General features: G+C 38.0%; 1 protein-coding gene across 3 annotated transcripts in view; it reads left to right on the top strand.

Moving 5' to 3' along the window:
- Window positions 1–21,547, top strand: part of pou6f2 (POU class 6 homeobox 2) — a 118,202-nt gene that overhangs the window by 42,716 nt on the left and 53,939 nt on the right. For 2 of the 3 annotated variants that reach the window (XM_038297900.1, XM_038297898.1), the window contains exon 5: window positions 12,154–12,216. The exons of the other annotated variant lie outside the window; for it this stretch is intronic. In XM_038297900.1, coding sequence (XP_038153828.1) covers window positions 12,154–12,216 — 63 coding nt within the window. The remainder of the gene's footprint in view (window positions 1–12,153; window positions 12,217–21,547) is intronic. 3 annotated transcript variants of the gene reach the window in all.

Genomic DNA, 21,547 nt, shown 5'->3' with positions numbered 1-21,547 from the left:
AGATTTTCAGTTGGTTGGTTTTATCCAAACCAGTAAAAGGTGATTCACCACCTTATTCTCAAGTGTTTTGCAGCTTCTAACAGATTTATCTCTAGTATTCTCACATATTTAGCTTAGTTCATTCCATCAACTCTGACCAGCTTTGCAAATTTCTGGTAAAGAAAATATTCCTGCAGGATGATGATGCCACCACCATGCTTCACACAAGGTTAAAGTTATCTGGAGTGTTAGTTTTTTCCCCACATATGACACTTTATATTCGGACCAAAAAGTTAAAATGTGGTATCATCTGAACAGATCAGTTTATCTGCATGGTTGCTGTGTCCCCAACATGGAGGAGCTAACTGCAAACAGTGATTTTATTTGGGGCCTTTGTAAGTAATGGTCGTCTCTTGTTTATTCTTCAGCCTTTCCATTTGCTATAGGTGGAGAATTATGTTTTTGAGGTTTGTTTTATATATATATTTTTTTCTATTCTTCACCAAAACTTTATTCATGGCCTTTCTGCTGTGTTCCTTGCTCTTAAATTGGTAGTTTATGCAATAAATATTTTCAAACAAACCCCTAAGGCTTTCACAGAACAGCTAGATTTATATTGAAATTAAATATATTTTGATTTGTTATTAAGTCAGTGCAAGGGGCTTAACATTTCTCAGATTATCTAAGAAAGAAAACAAAATCAACAGCTTGATAAAGCCCAGGGGAAAAATCTCTAATTAGAACTAACCTATAGGTTTAACAACCTTGAAGTAGATTTTTATTAAATGTTCCGGTAATGTGTATCAAAGCAGGTTCTGTAGGACCTGATGTTGACAGCAACAAAGCAGCTGGTCCACTGCGAGCTTTAAGAGGGCAGACCTCTCAGACTGTGATGAATAACTATCACTGTAATGGGGTTGTGCTGTAGAGTTGGAGCAGTTGCTTAAATAAAACTGAGCAGCATCTTGTGGCAGACTCAGTAAACACAGGCACCAGTGTAACTGGTTATTTGTCAGAATGATTTATGCCTGCAAACATGCAGTAAAAACAAATTCCCAATGAAACTAAACAAGGGGGAAAGTTATCTTTTGTGACAGAGTGCACACAATTCTAGCTGACTTCACAGAGGCAAAACTAGGTTGGGTCATGCTAGAGGTCTAGAAATATGACGGCAGATGAGAATAAAATCATATCTGATTTTTAGAAATTCAGATTTAAGTATGTTCGACACATATGGGAAATCATTGTGAGGTATTTGTAGCTGGAAGTGAAGCTGCGTTTCTGCTGCATTTTAAATTGGATTTTATGGTTTTATAACAAGCAAAGTGCGATTATCATAGCTGTAAAACTAGCTGTATCAAACAATTGTTCATCTAATCCAAAATTGAAGCAAGAAGAACAAAGTCATCTGTCTGCTCCTCTCCTCCATGGCTTACTCAAAGGTAATTCAAGGAGCTGCTTTACTGGAATGCTTTCATATTAATAAGCATATCCCACCTCATTTGCTGTGAGCAGAAAGCCAGGCAGCACATCACAGAGCTAAGTTCTTATGGTGAGGTGAGAACATTGTTCCTCTGTACTCGTCCACAGGAAACACAAAACACACTCAGGCTTCCTCGCGACGGTCGGCATCCCACTCACCTGCAGTAATGAGACGCCGTGTCAGTGCCAATCAAAGAAACGTCTGTCGTTTTGATGAAAACGCTCAGAGGTGTCGCTCGCTGCTTTTGGGATCGGCATGATACAAATTAGGGAAATCAGTCTGCTCATTACACCACCAAAGGGTGGGCTCCTGGGGGAAGAACTGAATGTTTCCACACTAGTTAGACATGTCAGACTGGATCTCTTCTGCCTCAGCTGATTGCTGCTCCTTTAAGAGGTAAGCTCAGCGGGCCGGGCCTCTGACTTAACCTCTGTCTGCTGAGAGAAACACGCTGTGTCCCTTTACTCATTACATTTTCTGAGCCAGAGAATATCAGACATTCTTCCTACGTTTGCTGCTGCCACTCAAACCTACAGTATGTGAGGATTTTTCAACTAATTTTCAGAAGGAAAAAAAAATCCCAATCCCATTTTTTTATGTGTATGTATTTGCACAACCTTGTTTTTAAGCGCATATTATCAACCTACATATTTACCAACCTGCCAAGGGGACATTTCATACCTGCTTTTACAAAGATTTACATTCTCTTCACATTTTCCACTGTAAATACATGTTGTTGTCTGACTTCAATAGTAAAACACATAAGCGCAGTTACCTACACAACTAATTAGTTAGATTGTATTTTTCATTTTAACAGCTAGCAGCAGTGGTGTCAAAAGTACACACATTTGTTATTTAAGTAGAAGTGTAGATACTGCAGTTTAAAAACACTGGTAAAAGTTTAAGTATCAACTTGACTTCTTTACTCAAGTAAAAGTGAAAAAGTATGTGCTCCAAAAACTACTTAAAGTATAAAAGTATAAAGTAACTTTTAGAAGAAACAGCCAGATGCCACTATATGAATTTTAAAGCTTCATTTAATTTCTTGACTATTTCATAAAATGCTTTGAGAAAGGGCCAAGGATGAGGGAGGCCTTGTTGGTCTCCATCTCCTCATACGCTCTCGCCTGTGTCCGACCTTTCAGACATTTCAGCATCTTTGTTCTGAATCCGACATTGTAGCATGGCATAGACAATTTGCATTTGCAGTTTGAAGAACACCTGCTTGCTTCTGATGATTTCCTTTAGCTAACCAATGAGTGTTTACGTTATATGACTCATCCAATTACACTAGTTTTCACTAGATGTGGATGGCGCCAATGATCTGCATTGGATGGCGCACATGACGTGAAATAAATATTTATAAACATTAAGCATAACCCAAGAGTAACGAGTAACATTTGCTTTAAAAATGTAAAGAATAGAAAGTACAGATACTTGTGTGAAAATGTAATGAGTAGAAGTCAGAAGTAGGAAGAAAAATACGTAATAGAGTAAAGTATAGATACCTAAAAAGTGTACTTAAGTACAGTAACAAAGTATTTGTACTTTGTTGCTTGACACCTCTGGTTAGCAGTAAATCGTTCCTCTGCTGTAATACTGAAAAAGCTCCTGCAGACCAATTTGGAGAGGAAAAGAGGAAGATCTACCATGGAATTAAAAGCAGTTATCTTCAGTAATGAAACTGTCACATATTCTACACTTCATAACCGATATTGGTTAACTGCAAACTCCATGAAATATAATAGCTGTAACAACATCTGATAATAATATGTGATAACATGTAGCTGTAATTACATGTGATCTTGACAACCAAGATCTCAGTTTTCTAACATTTCTGAGAGGAAAAAATCATTGTATCCATAATATTTTGATCATTTTGCAGTATTTATGCCGTGAAACTGTATTTTTTTCCTTCATGTTTCATTTTCACAGATCATAGATCTATTAGATAATTTTTGTATGATGAAGGGTCATAGTTTGACATGTTTAATGAGTCATGCCATCTCTAAAGGAGTACCGTCCCATCCTGCAGAGACAGCTCATTTAAGCTTCTTGTACCCAGGATCCTGTTCTTTTGGACATGATCCAGATTTCTAAACATAGGTCAGGGTAGGAACTTAGACCGACTAGGAAATTGGAAGCTTTGCCTTTTGCATCAGCTCTCTTTTCACCACAACAGACCACCAATCTGTCTTTCAATCTCCCACTCCTTTCTCCCCTCGCATTTGAACAGGATCCCAAGTTACCTAAACTTCTTTACTTAAGACAGTATCTTTCCTCTAATTTTGAAGAGGACAAACAACATTTTTCCAGACAACCATTGACTCAGACTCAGTTCAGCCCAAAGAGCAAGCTGACAACACCACACTACACAAGGAAGTAAAAAACACAGACATTTACAACTTTATCAAAGCCTCTTAATGCTGTTCAACAGCAACAGCCATTTCTTTCCTGGAGTTGTTCCACAGTCGATAGTGATGATATTAGTAAGCTACATCCTGAGATGTCTCTAGATGTTTACATTTGTGAACACTCTTCATGTTTTACGCGCGGATCCATCTGCGTAGTTACACATTTGCCGAGGTGCTTTGTGCGCCAGAGTCCACGCAGGGGGCGTAGAAGCCCAAAATGACGAAATTTGGCACATGCGGACATGTCAAGCATAAACCAAACCTCCCCCTGGTGGCAGCAAAAGGCATTCAAAGTTGTTTTGAGGCTGACGATAGTCTTGATTCATGGTCTCTTCAAACTTCTCCCCAAGTCCAAAAAATGATACTGTTATTTAAAAAAATCAAAAAGCTTTTATTTTTGAGACAACTGTTTTTTAATATATACTTAAATAGACTCTGCATTATATAATTATTTTGTTTTTGATAATAATGCGAACTGTTCAGAATACAATATTCTTCAGGGATTCATATTTTTTTCTTTATTGATGAAAATCCAATTGAAATTTTAATATAATATTCAGCCAGTTTCCCAATATCTTGCAGCTTTACTGTAAAATAGCTACCTAAAGGGTAGAGTCAAACAATTCTGCTCCTCTAGAACTGTTCTTTGAGAGTAAGTTTTACAGTAGAACTTCAAGTCAGGCCCACTCTCTCCATTCATTGTAAATATTAAAAGGCTTTTTAATCTTTTTACCATGAGCATAGGTGTAAAGTTTTATGAAAACCCTTCAAACTGTGTTTAATGAGCAGCACGGGCTATGCAGTTTTAGATAATACAATGTTTTGGATTTTTTCTTTCCAACTTTTGGAGGTAGTAGATTCATTTTTTAAAGCTATTATAAATCAGAAGTTGGTATTTGTTAATTTTTAACTAAATAATCCTAGAGGAAATATTTCAGGCATGAACTATATGAATTTACAATCTCCTTAGATGGCTGATTGTAATATCAACATCAAAAAACATTAAAGAAACCTGAAATACATGCTGTGTCCAAAACATTAACTTGAACTGACTGACAAAATTAATTGCCACCCTTGGTCCAGATACAGATATTTTTTTAGGGTAAATTAAATTACCTTTGCTGTACCCAGAGCCATACTATGCATTTGTGAAATACCCACATTAGTGTGGACAGAGAGTTAATGTGAGCCCAGTCTGCCCCTTCTTACCCTAACATCTGTCATTGTAACCCAGTAAAGCCCAGGCCCATTCCTCCTCGATTATCGCTGTTTAATTTGAAGTGTTCTCAAGCAGAATGCATTCCACGTCGTCCTTTAATGATTTAAGTCAGCTTTGGTTGTAGGATAACTCGCAGGGGAGAGAGCTGCATTAAATAAATAACAGTGATAAAATGTAGACCTCATACATTTCAAAGCTAATGCAACTAGCGGTGCAATAGGAGCAGCTGCACACAGTCCTGGAGCGGTAATTTGATTGATTTGTTGTGACAGCAGCCAAATAATTGAGAGTGAGAGCTGCTGCTGGAGATGAAGCGCAGGCAGAGGCAGGTTCGCCAAGCAGTCCCAGCAGATACGGCACCCGGCTTCTCATCTCTGCCATTGATAGCTGCCAGTGGTTTTATTGTTTGTCTTCAATAAGCAGCTTGGAAACGTGCGGGGTTAGTGGTTGTGACAGACGAAAAGAAGATAAAAAAGTCCGCTAATCAAAATGCACGGAGAAGCATTAAGAGGGTTAGGATCAAAAACAGAAATTTACACGCTGAGGTTTACTGTACATGCAGCCATGAACACTTGCTCTCTCCTGTGAGACTGATCATTACCCTTATATATGTTTTGAAGTAGAGACATAGGGGGGTTTTCCCTCCTGGTGTTTTACTTGTTGCAGATGTGTTTATCAAGTGTTCTATTCAGGTTAAACACTTGTTATTGTAATTTTACACAAATTCAAAAAAGCAAGAATGAGCCCCAGCCTTTTTAATTTAACAGTTTGTTATGCTCCCCCATAAGTCCTCCATGGTATGAAACAGTAGCACTGTTTGTCTTAACCTTCTGACTCTTGACTCATGTTTTGTTTCTCTGGATGGTGGCCGTGTCATTGTGGTGCAGCATCGCCAAAGGACAATATACCAGCAGAGTGTAGAGTAAGAAGTAACTGAAGAAAAAAAAAAAAGAAGCTCTTTTTATGGCACTGTATAAGACAACAATAATATTGTTAATCAGATGTGGCTGTTTCTGCTACTCCTCAGCAAACCCTGACATCTGCCCCCACTGGTAAACAGCAAAGGAGGCTTTTTGCAAACTTGCTGCCATAAACACACAAACAGCCTCTGTGCATTACATACTGCATGCTTACATGAGGGTGCACAGAGAGTGGAGAGTTTAGGTTTTACACAAGGAGACAATGAACCATATGTATTGGGAGAGTTAGGAGGTTCAACTTGACAACAGTTATAAGTATAATGGAATGAAACCTCATTGCTTTTTTACCCCTTTGCCAATTCGTACACCAATTTCCTACCCTTAAATTAATCGTTTCATCTTTATCTGCTTAGATTTATTAAAATAACAAAGATCTTATTAAAATAACAAAATGTGATTTGTCAAAATAAAAAAACATGCAATTTAAATGTTTTTATCTAAGAAGGAACTCAAAATTACTTTATTAGCTTTGAATAAAGCAGATACTTCATAAATTATTTTTTACAAAACATACTCAAAAACATAAAAAAAATAGACGCACACGTTATATCTATCCTTTATAATGAGTAAAGTGTAATCATTAATTTTGTTTTATTACCTATGTCAGGGTAATATTCTTTCATTTGAATAAAAAAGTGACAATTTCATGAGACTATTGTTTTATATTTGAATTTGAGACAATTAAGTGCGGTTTGGAATGAAGTAACCTCTGCTCATAGATTGCATTGATTAGAGTGCCATGTTTCTTTAAAGCAGATTATAAAAATTATTTGTAATTATAAAACAAAACCCTGTTGACATCTACCTAAGTACTATTTTTTAATATACTTCTAACTGTAAAACCTTCTATTGCAGGTAAAGCAGCAAAGTTTCTGCAGATTGAAATTCTTCCTAGTTGTTCCATTTACTTGATGAATTGATGATTGATCAATACAAAACTTCCTATGAAGGACCCTGTGAGAAACCCTTTGATTAGATAATCAGTGAAAGGTTTATTTGCAAACAGACATTTAAGTAATGTTATCCTCTGAACAATAAAGACACATAGAAGTTATTGTTATTTTGTGTAGATCAGGGACCAAATGGCCCCTAAAGGGTCAGAACTACAGTAAATGAAAAATGAATAATATATAAGTTTATAATACAATTGATTTAATTTTCACAAATAGCTCTGGAGCTTTTTTGTGATCATTTGACTTTTTCATTTAAACATACAAAAATTAACATTAGATGCTATCATTTAAATGCATCGCAAAGTTTAGGGAAACAGTGTCATAAACAAACATCCATTAAAATATCTTTGAAATATCACACTTTAGAATAATCATCATAACCATAATTTATAAATGGTAAACAGACCATTTATTAATGATTAACATATAATTTATTAACGGTTTATAACCATTAATGAACTGGATCTAAGCCATTTATAAAAGGTAAATAGCCCAAACATCAGTGAGCTTCTTGGCTAATCCTAATCTGACTTTGAGTTACATTGTCCTGTCATGTTAGTTGAGCCCTATCCCTAACATCAGTGGATTTAAGACCTGAGCCTAGCCTTTAGTTTTAATCTAACTTGCCCTGTAATGTTGAACTTACCCCAATATCAGTAGGCTTAATTCCTTAATAAAGGATCTATTTACCTTTTTATAAATAGTTTGGATGTGAGTCAAACAAAATAAATGATCACTTAACTATTATGATGGTTATTGTAAAGTGTAACCACATATCTTTTCTAATTCTCTTTTTTAAGATTATACGTTACTAAGAAAATACTTGATCTATCCTACACTATATTGCCAAAAGTATTTGCTCACCCATCCAAATTATTGGAATCAGGTGTTCCAATCACTTCCATGGCCACAGGTGTATAAATTCAAGCACCTAGGCATGCAGACTGTTTTTACAAACATTTGTGAAAGAATGGGTCGCTCTCAGGAGCTCAGTGAATTCCAGCGTGGAACTGTGATAGGATGCCACCTGTGCAACAAATCCAGTCGTGAAATTTCCTCGCTCCTAAATATTCCACAGTCAACTGTCAGCTGTATTATAAGAAAATGGAAGTGTTTGGGAACGACAGCAACTCAGCCACGAAGTGGTAGGCCACGTAAACTGACGGAGCGGGGTCAGCGGATGCTGAAGCGCATAGTGCGAAGAGGTCGCCAACTTTCTGCAGAGTCAATCACTACAGACCTCCAAACTTCATGTGGCCTTCAGATTAGCTCAAGAACAGTGCGCAGAGAGCTTCATGGAATGGGTTTCCATGGGCGAGCAGCTGCATCCAAGCCATACATCACCAAGTGCAATGCAAAGCGTCGGATGCGGTGGTGTAAAGCACGCCGCCACTGGACTCTAGAGCAGTGGAGACGCGTTCTCTGGAGTGACGAATCGCGCTTCTCCATCTGGCAATCTGATGGACGGGTCTGGGTTTGGCGGTTGCCAGGAGAACGGTACTTGTCTGACTGCATTGTGCCAAGTGTAAAGTTTGGTGGAGGGGGGATTATGGTGTGGGGTTGTTTTTCAGGAGCTGGGCTTGGCCCCTTAGTTCCAGTGAAAGGAACTCTGAATGCTTCAGCATACCAAGACATTTTGGACAATTCCATGCTCCCAACTTTGTGGGAACAGTTTGGAGCTGGCCCCTTCCTCTTCCAACATGACTGTGCACCAGTGCACAAAGCAAGGTCCATAAAGACATGGATGACAGAGTCTGGTGTGGATGAACTTGACTGGCCTGCACAGAGTCCTGACCTCAACCCGATAGAACACCTTTGGGATGAATTAGAGCGGAGACTGAGAGCCAGGCCTTCTCGTCCAACATCAGTGTGCGACCTCACAAATGCGCTTCTGGAAGAATGGTCAAAAATTCCCATAAACACACTCCTAAACCTTGTGGACAGCCTTCCCAGAAGAGTTGAAGCTGTTCTAGCTGCAAAGGGTGGACCGACGTCATATTGAACCCTATGGATTAGGAACGGGATGTCACTTAAGCTCATATGTGAGTCAAGGCAGGTGAGCAAATACTTTTGGCAATATAGTGTATATATATATCCAACAGTTATGCATAATCATTGCAATTGATGTTTTCATGATCATGTGCCGTATCATTGTTTAATAGACTGGTCAACCACTGAGGTCTAGTAAATGATGAATATTGAATGCAGTAGAGATTTCAACACATCAGGGTATTGTTTCCGTGATATTTAGGACCTTATAAAGTGCTTCTAGTTAATGGCTTGACTGTTTGACCCAGGAGTTGTTTTGTGGAAATTACATCTCATTTTTGCTTTCCTCTTCCAGCCGCACTGTTTCCAAAAGATTTGCTTAAGGTCTGCCTTGTTCCTAAGGTGCAAATCAAGAAGCTTTCAGCACCAATCTTTAGTCAAGCATTTTAACTGAAAATTGATTTGTGATTTACATGGTTAGTAAGGGGAAAATGAACTTATGAAATGTTGTAAATGAAATATTAGAACAAGGTACAGTGGGAGGAAGCAGAAAGAGATGGTAATCTTGTGGAACTGAAATTCTTGCCTGGCAGAACTGGGTGACATTTTACATTTATCTGTGTTCTGCATGAGCTGTAATGTTAATGGTAATTTTATGGGACTGAACCGGAATGAAAATGGTGTTATCACCAACTGCTTCAAATGTTGAATTGTGTAAAGAAGCACAGCTGCATCCTTTATTTCCTTTTCCTCGGTAATGTGAGTTTTTGCATGATCTATCATCTGGAGTTGAACGGGTGCATTCAGCCTTTTTTTTATCAGTGTCTTTTACCGTAGCATCTTTAATCTCACATAACCTCAGTATGTTTTGAATTTAGTAAAACTGTCAAATTAGTTTTTTTTTTTTTCAAATTTATTTGACAGTGCTTTACATTGTTATCTGTAATTTGGTTTTGGTTAGGTTTTTGCAGGTTTTTGTTGTTACCCATATTTTACTTTTTTTAAGTATAGTTTCAGCCTCCTTACTACTATTGTTGAATGGTTTTAGAACAATTTAAAACTCACTGCTCCTAATCTGAATCTCTGATAATCTGATGTAATTTTCTTTTTTATCTTGAAATGTCATTTAGCATTTTTAAAAACACAATGATGATAGTGTAGTACGGCTTCTATAATCATTCAGCGGAATTGATAGGATTTGGCTGCATCAATATATTTTAGCTTTTGTTGCACAATCTGCTTTATTTTTGTTTGTTTTTCATATATATATATATATATATATATATATATATATATATATATATATATATATATATATATATATATATATATATATATATATATATATATATAGGGATAGGCTGACTGTCTAAGGGTCAGATTTCTAAACATTATGTATTTCCTGAAGTCATAGAAGATTATTAGCTGAATAAATCAGAAAGTATGTTGAGCTGTCAGTTTCAATTGAGTCTCAGGCATCTAACACCATGAGGTGAGTGTCTTGGTGTTTTCTTCTGGTAATCAATATGATATAGGAAGGAATTATGTAATTTCCATCACAATGATACACATACTCATCACACATAGTTTTCGATTATATATTTCCAGTGCTTTACATTCGCCTGCTGCATTTCAATAATGCATATGGCAAGTTGGAGTGACTTTCATTGCCCTCTATGCACAGCTGATACAGATTTTAGTGGCTGGGATTGTAAAATAGATCCATATGTATGACCCCAGATCTCATATTAATGTATATAAGTACACAGTTATATGGGATGTGAAATATAAAATATACCACCTCTTACTATCGAAGTGTCCTCTGGGCTTAAGGTCATTATCACCAGACTGTGAAGCAAATAATCTAAAAGGACATTTACAAACAACAGAGAGACTACTGAATCATCCACAGAACTGTTAATCACTTCAAATAGGAAAATCTGTGTATGATACTCAAAGTAAACAGCCTTCAGGGGACAATAAAGAGTACTTCATATCTATAATTTTTTTGAGACAAAAAATATTGCAGAAGTACCTCATTAAGATGAGGTCTAATTTAGTGCATATTTGTTTGTAAAATTAACTTAATGTTATTTAAAAGCATTTAGATCAACGTATGTTCTGCAACATTTATAAGGTAATGTTTAAAATAGCAGTATTAAACCTTATAGTATAAACCAGCATAATATCAATATGGATCTATAGTAGCGTTAATAATACAAGCAAATCCATGTTGCTTTACACTCTAATCAATACTTTCTAAACAGCCCATATGTTTTAATTTTGTTCGATACTTGGTGCGCCTGGTGTTTCCTTTTCCCACTCTCTGTGTACAACATTTATAGATTTTCATAGAAACTCGCTCTTGTGTTTTTTTTAAGACAAAGGAACCAAAGAAAGGCAAAGAACAAACGCAGCGATTCTGCAGCGAAGCTGTGGGAGACAAGAAGGTAGCGTGGATCACACAGAGGTCACTTAAACACAGCTCTCCAGTTCCCTGTTTGTGAAACCAAAGAGTCTGCGGTGACATTTGTCAGCAGATGGTATGGAACCAAAGCCCTCTCCTGTGGGGATGCCTTAGCTGCTGCTAAAAGCCGTCTGTGGTTACTAATTGCTGACCAGAGCCTAATTACCTTAATTAATGGCCGAGGTTTCTGGGGGGCAGGTTTGTGGGGGCTTTTATCAGTATCAGTGCAGCTTAAAAGGTCCCACAGGAGGCCTGAGCAGCACGTTGGTCCCGTGGGTGCTATTTCTGGACTAACTGCAGACACATCAGAGATGGATCGTGTGGCATCAGTACAGGAGAAGGATCTGTTACTTACAGATCAGAAGAAATCCTCACTAAGAAGAGGAGGTGGGAGGGGAAAAAAACCTTTTCTTCTCTTCTTGCTGAATTACTCTAGCGTAATTCACAATGATAAAGTAGACTTAGCACCTTTTTCCACAGACCGTGGGGGGTTTTGTTCAGTGAGCTCTCACTGTGAAATTATCCCTATGCTTCCATTTGCCAGCTGCAGTGAAATGGTTAAAAGACACAGACCATCCGGTATGAAAATAGGACTGATTCAACAAAATCCAACCAAAAAAAAGGAAAAAAAATCCCACTCTCCTCTCGTTCTTTTTTTTTCCTCCCCAGCCTCTCCACCTCCACCCTTCCCCCAGCCCCGTCAGGCACCTTGTCCGCATCCGAAGAAGGCTTGTAAGTTTCAGGGCGCATACATTTCTTTTGATGATATATTGTCCCGGTGAGGAATTTCATTTACTGCCGCTGCCCCTTGCTGAACCTGTTGCTAGTCAGTGAGCACGATAAGCGTATAAGTAGCATGCTGCTTCATTCATCATACATCGTTCTGGGCTCTCAAATATCTCATATGCGATTCAGGAAGAAACTACTAAACCGGCACAAAGGATCCCACCAGGATCAGCCGAGGGTCCATTAGACACTGTGTACAAAACACAGCGGGCTTGCTGTTCACACACACGTCCCCTTTGTTGCATCTACAAAAATTACCCTTCATTTCACGTCGTACACGTTGTTTATGTAGCAGTGGGGGATGCATATCTGAAGTGAGGTGCTCATGTAGTACATAATTCTGTTCACATCGCTTGCACATTTGAATGCATGCATTCTGAAATCTTTCTTTTTCTTTATTTTCCCGCCGTCATAGTGGCTCACTCTGTGTTGTATTAAACAGCATTAATAATCACAAGAGGCTCAGTGTCACTCAGAAGTCTCCACATCACTAAAGCAGACAGTGTTGTGCTGCCGGGCATGTTGTGCTGTGTGAAAGTGCTTACACGCTCCCTCAGACAACCAAAGGGAATAATTAAAGACAGAAGATGGAGGCAGAAGAATGGAAAGCAAATCCCATTGTTTGGGGTTATTTCATCCCACTGAATTTCTTATTCTCACGTTTCTTCCCAAATGCACTCTGGGTGTGTGTGTGTGGCACGTTATCAAAATCATATGTAAGCGGAGCAGCGCAGAACAAAAGGCCTGTGATGTCCCTCTCATACCCACATTGTCTTTTGATTATTCTACAATCATTTTATATATCTGTGCAAGAAGGGAAGCCTTAATAACTCCCTAATCAAGAGCGCTGTAGCTGCACACAAACCACACGCAAGATGTGTTTTAGACCATTTGAAGACAAGCTTGCTTAGTGCACTTTCACTCCCCGTTTTTTATCTAATGGTGTAATTCTTCAACGCTTCAATATCCTAGTTGCTGCAAAAATAATCCACAATGAAATTCAAATTTGAGCTGAACTAGACTATTAGGGCAACTCTACGCCACTCCATTTCTAGCACAGTAAATGTAGCCGCTCAATCTCTCTCAGCTTTTACTGTCAGTCAAAGAGCACTCAGTCATCTCCGTGCATCAGCCTCGCAATATTGATTTTTCCACCCACTGAAACAGCCGCATGAACATAAATTTTGCATGAAGCTTTTACTCGCGGCCTCCGCTTTGGTCTGACGACACATGATGGGACCATGAACACACTGTAATAACCCGGCCTGTCCTGCCAGACAGACAAGCTACTTTTTTTTTTGTTATTTTTTATTTTATTTATTTTTTTCTCTTAAAAGGGGAGGAAGAGGGGGTTTGACACCTCCTGGACTCTGAGGGATAAAAGACCCCATGCTGGGTTTCTCAGACTTACAGACTGGTGATGTATAGGTGTGTTTGGGATGTGAGAAACTAAATGACATGTAGAGACAGTGGAAACTTATTCTGCCTTGGAAATTCATTTCAAATGAGTTGGTGATTTAGTTTATTTACACAGCAGCCCAAAAGTTGACAAGTGACATTTTGACAAAAAGGATTATTATTTCATATTTCTGTCCATTCCTTTATTATCCACATCCATTTACCCTTGCAGCGTTATGGGGGCTGGTGCCTATCTCTGGCGGTCATTGGGTAGGACGTGGGATACATTCTTGGACTAGTTTTCATAATTTCACTGCAACAACCTGCACATGATTATAAAATAGTAATTTAAACACTCTTGTTTCACTAATTTCTAGGTACACAGGCTTTGCTTATAATTTGCTTCTATCATCCTAACATACTAAATATTATTACAAATCTTCTCAACCCTAAATTTAAGCACTTCTTGACTTACGTTACCATGCATTTACAACAGTCTGGTGATATTTATGTGTACTTAAATAAGCAGAGAAAATTATGCTTATTACTGAAAGGGAAATCCTAACAAAATGTATATTGAACAGACTCTTGAAGGTGCTGGACTTTTTACTTTTTATTTTGTTCTGCCACAGGAACTTTTTTTATTTCAAGAGAAGTTTTCATGGGCTGTTTTTTTTCCCTAACATTTTTTGTTTCTATTGTAGGATCATGGTTAGTAGTGTAGGTTTGCTGTAATTTCTCCTCATGTTTTTGTCTGGTTCTAAGATTTTCCCTACAAAAGTGCAAAACAAAATCCTCTTGTTACAAAACTGACTTTATTAATCTGACGGCCTGACATTGCATATCTGTTCCAAATACTGTGGAAAGGCCTCAGCAATTTTATTAAATTATGGGTTCCTTTTCCACTGCAAGAATCTTTCTCAGGACCCAAGTCAGTTTTCTAAGTCTGCTCCTCTATCTCCTTACCCTGACCTGTACAGTGCAGGAACTGACCAGATCCCATCACCATGAATGAAATGTGTCCTATAGAATACATTTTGTAGCAAGGCAGGTCCATTTGAAAGTACTAGGATTGTTTTGGTTGAAAATGCAAAACAGTTCCTACTGGAGAACAGTTTCCTGCACTTTTTCATTCAGATCCCAGTTCGATTTCCTTAACAGTTCATGTTTTCTGATTGCCTCACTAAAACAGAATTGATTGGCATTTGGTTTAAACTCAACCTGTCATGTAAAAATTCAGTGATTACATTTAAATATATAAATAAAATCCTCTTGCCGTTTTTGAAATATCAACTTACCAAAATGAATAAAGAGTGGGCCTCTGCTTCCAGGGTATGCAGAAGAAAAAACAGAGACACTAATCAAAGGACAGTCAAGTCTGGATTATTTCAAGCTTCATCTCAATTACAAGTGATTTTTAACTCAGCTTCATATGTAACTAGTGAAATAGTCACAGTTTGTTTTTAGATAAGAAAATTGTAATCCCACCTGGAATTAATTCTCCTCGTCTTTCTTTTCCCATCACTCCAAAAGCAATTAAACAGGGAAGTCTGCCTCAGCAGAGTACATATCAGCTGTGTTACTTTACCTCTATCTAAAGTTTTTTTTTCTTTCATCTTCTTATTATCAGTAATAACTGTGGCAAAGTTGGCTAGAGTTTTATTACTGGAATTCACAACTTTATGTTTTATTTCCTGTACTCAGAACAAATTCATCCCAATTACATATTTTCACAGATTTGACAAAGAAAAATTGGTTTTTAAACATGGTGGGTGGAGTCAAAGAAGTGAATAAAATGGTCACAAAAAGAAACAAAGAAAAAGAATGACCAACATGGGGAAAAGAAACCCTTTGCCCTTTAGGGCGGAGGTCTTCAAAAGGCGGTCCGCGACCCCTAGGGGGTCCACGGAGATACTGCATGGGGGTCGCGAAAGTTTTGGTTGATTAGACTTTTTTTTTTTTTTTTTTATTCCCGCCTGAAATTTTTTCCACTCATTGAAATGTCTTTAAATACACATTAAGATGAATTTGACTCCCTGTAGTAAACAGATAAATTGAGGCAGAAAATGTATTTAAGTCATCAGTTCACACATTCAGAGACACACAGGAGCTCTTTCAAGCTGGGCACCCTTTCATTCACAACACCTGTCCCGTCAACCAGGAATCAGAATCAGAAATACTTTAATAATCCCAGGTAGAAATTACTTTAATTACATTACTACATATGTAATAGAGTGACTATAGGACCAGTTTGATATAACACACTTTCATACAATATATATAAAATTAGGGGGTCCCCATTCCATCTCGGCATCAGTCTGGGGGTCCTTGGCCTGGAAAACTTTGAAAACCCCTGCCAATGTAACTAACACAATCAAAGTCAATTACCGTATTTTCACGACCATAAGGCGCACCTTACTAAAAGGCGCACTCTCAGTTATGTGTCCCATTTCTGTATTTAACACACACATAAGGCGCACCGGACTATAGGGCGCGTTTTTTATATACCGGTACATGTCCTCTACTACCTTTAAATACCTCTACTGCGTATTTAAAAATACAGCGGGGGCAAAACTGAGTATGACTGTGCTTTATTCATGTATTTATTACAAAGTATTAATCAAACCTGGCAGCTGGCCGTGAGACAGACACATCACAGATGACACAGCGCTGTGGTCACTCCTAAATTAACTTAAAATCCTGAAACCTGCCGACGGAATTTGTTCGCTTTTATTACCGGTATCCTGGTGCCTGCAGCTAAAATTATTTAGATGAAAAACACCTGCCAGCCACCGCGTGAACCCGGAGGCTGCCCAGCCTAGAGGCTGCTGATGAAGGGATTTCTGCTGTCAGTGCACCGCTGGAATGTGGGGGTCTGAGCGCCTCCGACAGAAATAGATAATCTGGATGAACTGACTGCAATTATGAAGTTTTCAGGTGGACTTTCTCACTTAAAAACATATTAAAACTACTTTATTCCCACTGATCACAGCAAATATAGCTGCAAGATTTAGATTATTTAGATGAAAAAACACCTGCCAGCCGCCGCGGTGAAGAGGAGGAGACCCGCCCAGAGGCTGCTGTTGAATTAAGTGTTCAGGTAGAAAAATAGAGCGGGAGCAAAACTGAGTATGATTGTGCTTTATTAATGTATTTATTACAAAGTATTAATCAAACCCATCAAAGTCATCATCCTCTGTTTCTGAATTAAAAAGCTGCGCTAAATCAGACATGCCAATTTCCCCTTCTTCGCTGTCAGAGTCACTTTCCGTGCCGGGCGGCTCCTCAGAAATAATGCCGGCTTTTGCGAAAGCTTGAACAACAGAGCCAGCAGACACGTTAGTCCAAGCATCTACAATCCATCCGCAAACTGTGGCGTAACTTGCCCGGCGCTGCCTTCCACTTATCCTGAAACTGTGGTCTCAGTCTGTCATCCATCGCTCCCACGCCGCTCGCAGCCTTACTTTGAACGGCCGCTTCACACCGATGTCGAGCGGTTGAAGTTCCTTTGTCAGACCTCCCGGGATAACGGCGAGCACAGCATCCATTTGATTCACCATGTTTTTCTCATCAGCTGTGAGATGGGCACGCATGGAGTCACAGATTAACTGCGATGGTGATGCGTGGAAAAAAACACCTGTTCTCCTCACATACACCTCCCTCAGCCACGCTTTCATCATCTCCTCATCCATCCAGCCCTTTTCTTTGCGTTAATATCATGTCATCAGAGCGCTGTGTCTGTCTCGCTGTCAGCTCCCAGATCAGCTTCTCTGATTGGTTGATGCGGCGCGTCCAGCAGCAAAACTTCAATTTTTCCATCTGAGCAGCAGCAGCGCGTTGGCGGTGCGTCAGATCGCTCCCGACGCAGCGCCTGCTGCTCAAAACGCGCTGCAGGACCTTTTGCTGCGCCTATACGCGCGTCAACCATTGACTTTGCATGTAAACTCGCTGCTTCTGCTGCACCTGCTGGGTCCGGTTCACACCGATGTCGAGCGGTTGAACAGCGAGCACAGCGTTAATTTGTTTCCCCATGTTTTTCTCATCAGCTGTGAGATGGGCACGCATGGAGTCACATATTAACAGCGATGGTGATGAGTGAAAAAAAACACCTGGTCTCCTTACATTCACCTCCCTCAGCCACTCTTTCATCATCTCCTCAATGAGGTGGTCTCAAAAGTCGCAGTTACAACACACATAGGGCGCACCGCACCAAAGGGCGCACCGCACATTTTTAGGGGAAAAAAAGACGTTTAAGTGCGCCTTATAGTCGTGAAAATACGGTAAGTTTAAAAACACCAATATTTTTATTTTTTTTTATTTTGTCTGGAGCAGGATTTATAAAGAAAACCAGGCAAATTGCTTGGGACCCACCTGTAACTCTGTCAGGAAACCTCCGGAGCTTCTGGGACTACGCTTTAGAAATCAATAACAGAGGTTGAGCAACACCAAAAGGGTCACATCATCAAGTACACATGGATTTTCTTGTATGTGTAACAACTCCATGGAGATGATTTCATTCTTTGAAATGCTTCATCTTAGAGCTGAATTCTACAACCCTGCTTGGTAGTGCCCTGCATCCAACAATATAAAGTGGAAGCCTTATCGATAAATCTCTACCAGTGAGTGGTTTAGTTCCATATATAGGCATATATCTTACTAGTTACAAGTTTGCCTTCACTGGCTTTTTATTACTTCTTTTTACTTTCTATTTTATATTCGTATCATCAATACATGAAAACTGTTAATCAAGATGGTATATAACTATTAAGCAACAAACCAAGAAATATAAATATGCTTTGATTCAAATATAAATTATTTACAATATGTTATAAATGAATGTATATAAATATGTAATTTTTTTGACTTAGTTTCAGTAATTATATCTTTAAAACATAATCAATGAGTTTAATGATACATTTTGAGCTCTCAGTCATTTTATGCAACCCTTTCATCATTATCTTTGTTTATTTTGTATTTATTTTGACATGCACATCATATAACTAATCAACAAGAACAATAGGCATCCTCCTAGATATATATTTGCATATTTTTAAAATATACAAGAGCTAATAACCAAGACTGGTGGAGAGTATTGCCTCCTAAATTCTTAATCTGGTCATTCATGTCCGTAGTTGGCCTTTTCCTTTTTATCAAAGCATTTGCTCTTCCTCTTTCCACACCTTCCACAAACATCCGGAGGGGCCTCTATATCTTTTCAAATAACTTGCTTTTCCTTTTTTGGAGATATGTTTTGCAGCCAGGGGTACAGTCTTGAGCATTTGCTTGGATCAATTGTCTACTTCCACAAAAGTGTGATGAGTCTTTTAGCTTGTAGTAGAAACATACTGTACCAAGTACATACATGCATCAGTAACTGTTCGCATTTGATGAAGCCCAGATCTGGTGAAATGTCATTTGAGACAAAGTGCCTTCACAAAAATAGTAAAAATAGTGTCCCTTTTTCATCTGAACATGTCCTGCATGTGTTTGTTAGGATATTAACTGAATGGTGTAACATACATTTGCGTTTACGATTTATACTTGTGCAGGTATCAGTGCTGAACTACTGATGTGTCAGTCTGCTCATCAAACGATGTTTAAGTCGTAAAAGGTCAAATAAAAAGGCTATTTTAAACATATTTTTCAGTAAAAACTTAACATAATAGCATTAACATAACGCCTCTTTTAGAATGAGTTAATTGCCTTAGTTTAAGCAGATTGCCATTTTTCCAGTCGCATATTTATTCTTAGCTCTCTTTTCAAGGCTTCCAATTTAAGAGTTTAGTTGTCTGGGGAGTTAAGAAGTATAAATTTATAAAATTATGAAATAACTTTATTTAAGCTATTATTGCAGACAATATTTTTGATGATATTTTTGTATGTGTAATATAATTATTGAACAGTGTTTATTAGCATACAGTAACTTTAATCACACTAAACTTTTAATAGCTCTCTGTCTGGTAATTTTAAATGATATTTTTCTTTTTAGAACCATTACTACTGATTCATATTAACAAAAATTTTTAATATGATTCCTTTACCTCAAATACCTTCAAATCAGGATTCATTGTCCATTAAAAAGTCAGAGTTATTTATCATTAGATTAAAGGTACAGTAGAATACCTCAATAAAACCAGATTTCATCTGTGTTACTCTTAATCAGTTTTGGATGCTAGAATTTTTTTTTTTTCTCAACAGCACCAGATACTTTATCCCAGTTGGTGTTTTTACAGAATAGCCTGAAAATGCTGTGCCAGCATGAGGGTGATATGCTTAAATGAGCTTCTAAATTATTCTGATATAGAATCACCTAAAATGATAAACTAAGGGTACATCTGACTCATACAGCTGCAGTCTTAAACCTGTGGCTTGATTGTGCTGATTGTATTATGCAGTGTTCACATGCCACAGACTGAAAATTAATATTGTCTTTCTTTCACCATAAGCGTAAGATATTTGTATGTTTGTGAATTAAAAACTATGACTTAAAGGACTAGGCGCAGGGGAAGACAAGTGTACAGAGGCCTTAGTGTTTGATGTGAGTCCTAAACCTAGAGAGACCTTTGCTGCATGTCTTACCCCTCTCTCTTCTTCCCCTTTTCTACCTTGTCTACTTTGGAAACAAAGGCCAGTAGGTTTACAAAAAAAGGACCTAAGGTTTAGATAATCTTTAATATTATATATAGTGACCTCTGTTCCAAAAGTTATCACTGAGCAAAATAGATGAGTGCAGAAACATTTTTCCCTTTCTCATCAGTGTGCAACTGCTCCAGTCTACTCCGTAGAGTAAAAAATGACCTTCCTTTGACCAGCTTCATAATTACCAGATCGCATAGAGTCTAAATCTCCTTATCTCCAGTGGGGTAATTATCAGTGTGACTCACTGAAAAGGCAATTGAGACACAGCTTTATGGACTCCTCAGCGAAACGTGAGGTAGAGCAGTAATAGGCAGCTTGTTTGTCCCCTCTTCCTTCATTCATAAGAGAATGAGAGCTGTGTTTAGACATGAACAGTTCCCAAAAATAAAGGGTAGGTCGGACATCACAACCCTGATGTTTCCTCACAGGCTTGATGGCAACCACTGAAAGACTTTTAATGTTCATAGCACTTATTTTTCATTAGTTTATGCTTCATTTTTCCATTTAAACAAGGTTAAAAGAAATAAGACTTAAATAAATTCCACACTCTTGGTGAAATTCTATTTCAGTACATGGCATAAGGGGGGGGGGAAACTCCTATGGTATGTGTTACAACTTATTTTGATCATTTTTATTTTAAAAAAGCATTCATCTATACATATATCATAAAATACTACTGTAGTTTTGTCTGACCTTTTTTAATATGTAAGTGATAGAATATGTGCATTCAGTCAGTCAGTCTTTTTGTATTGATGTTATTAAGATGAAATTTTAGTCAGTCTTCATATTAACAGTGGCATTGAACATCCACTACAGGAAGACTATTGATATTTAAACAGTTCCAATGGTGTTCAAATGAAACCCATCTTTTAAAGATTCATTATAATGTTTGAGATTTAGTAGAAGGGTCCCGCACACACTGTAGAGACTCTTAATTAGAAGGAATAAAGCAAGTTGTACTTGTTTTGCTTGTACATGGCTGCATTTTCATTACAAATGTGCACAGAGCTATGATATAATGCTAAAATAGAAAATGCAAAGTTTTGCAATTGCTGTGTTTCCATTAAATAACTGAAATTGAATTAAAATAGCAAGTGAATACATTTGTCTATGCAACAACTCTTAAAAAAAAAAACATGGCACTGGTGGATTTAAGCACATACTTAAGCCACGTCTCTAGTGAGCACCATCATCCTCCAACAATTTTTCTTCTTCTTCATGGCAGTAAGAACCAATTGCA

Source organism: Cyprinodon tularosa, unplaced genomic scaffold, assembly GCF_016077235.1.
Source record: "Cyprinodon tularosa strain WSP-4 unplaced genomic scaffold, ASM1607723v1 ctg4, whole genome shotgun sequence".
Classification (NCBI taxonomy): Eukaryota; Metazoa; Chordata; class Actinopteri; order Cyprinodontiformes; family Cyprinodontidae; genus Cyprinodon; species Cyprinodon tularosa.
Note: the sequence above shows the minus strand (reverse complement) of the source record. Positions and strands in the feature narration are given on the sequence as shown.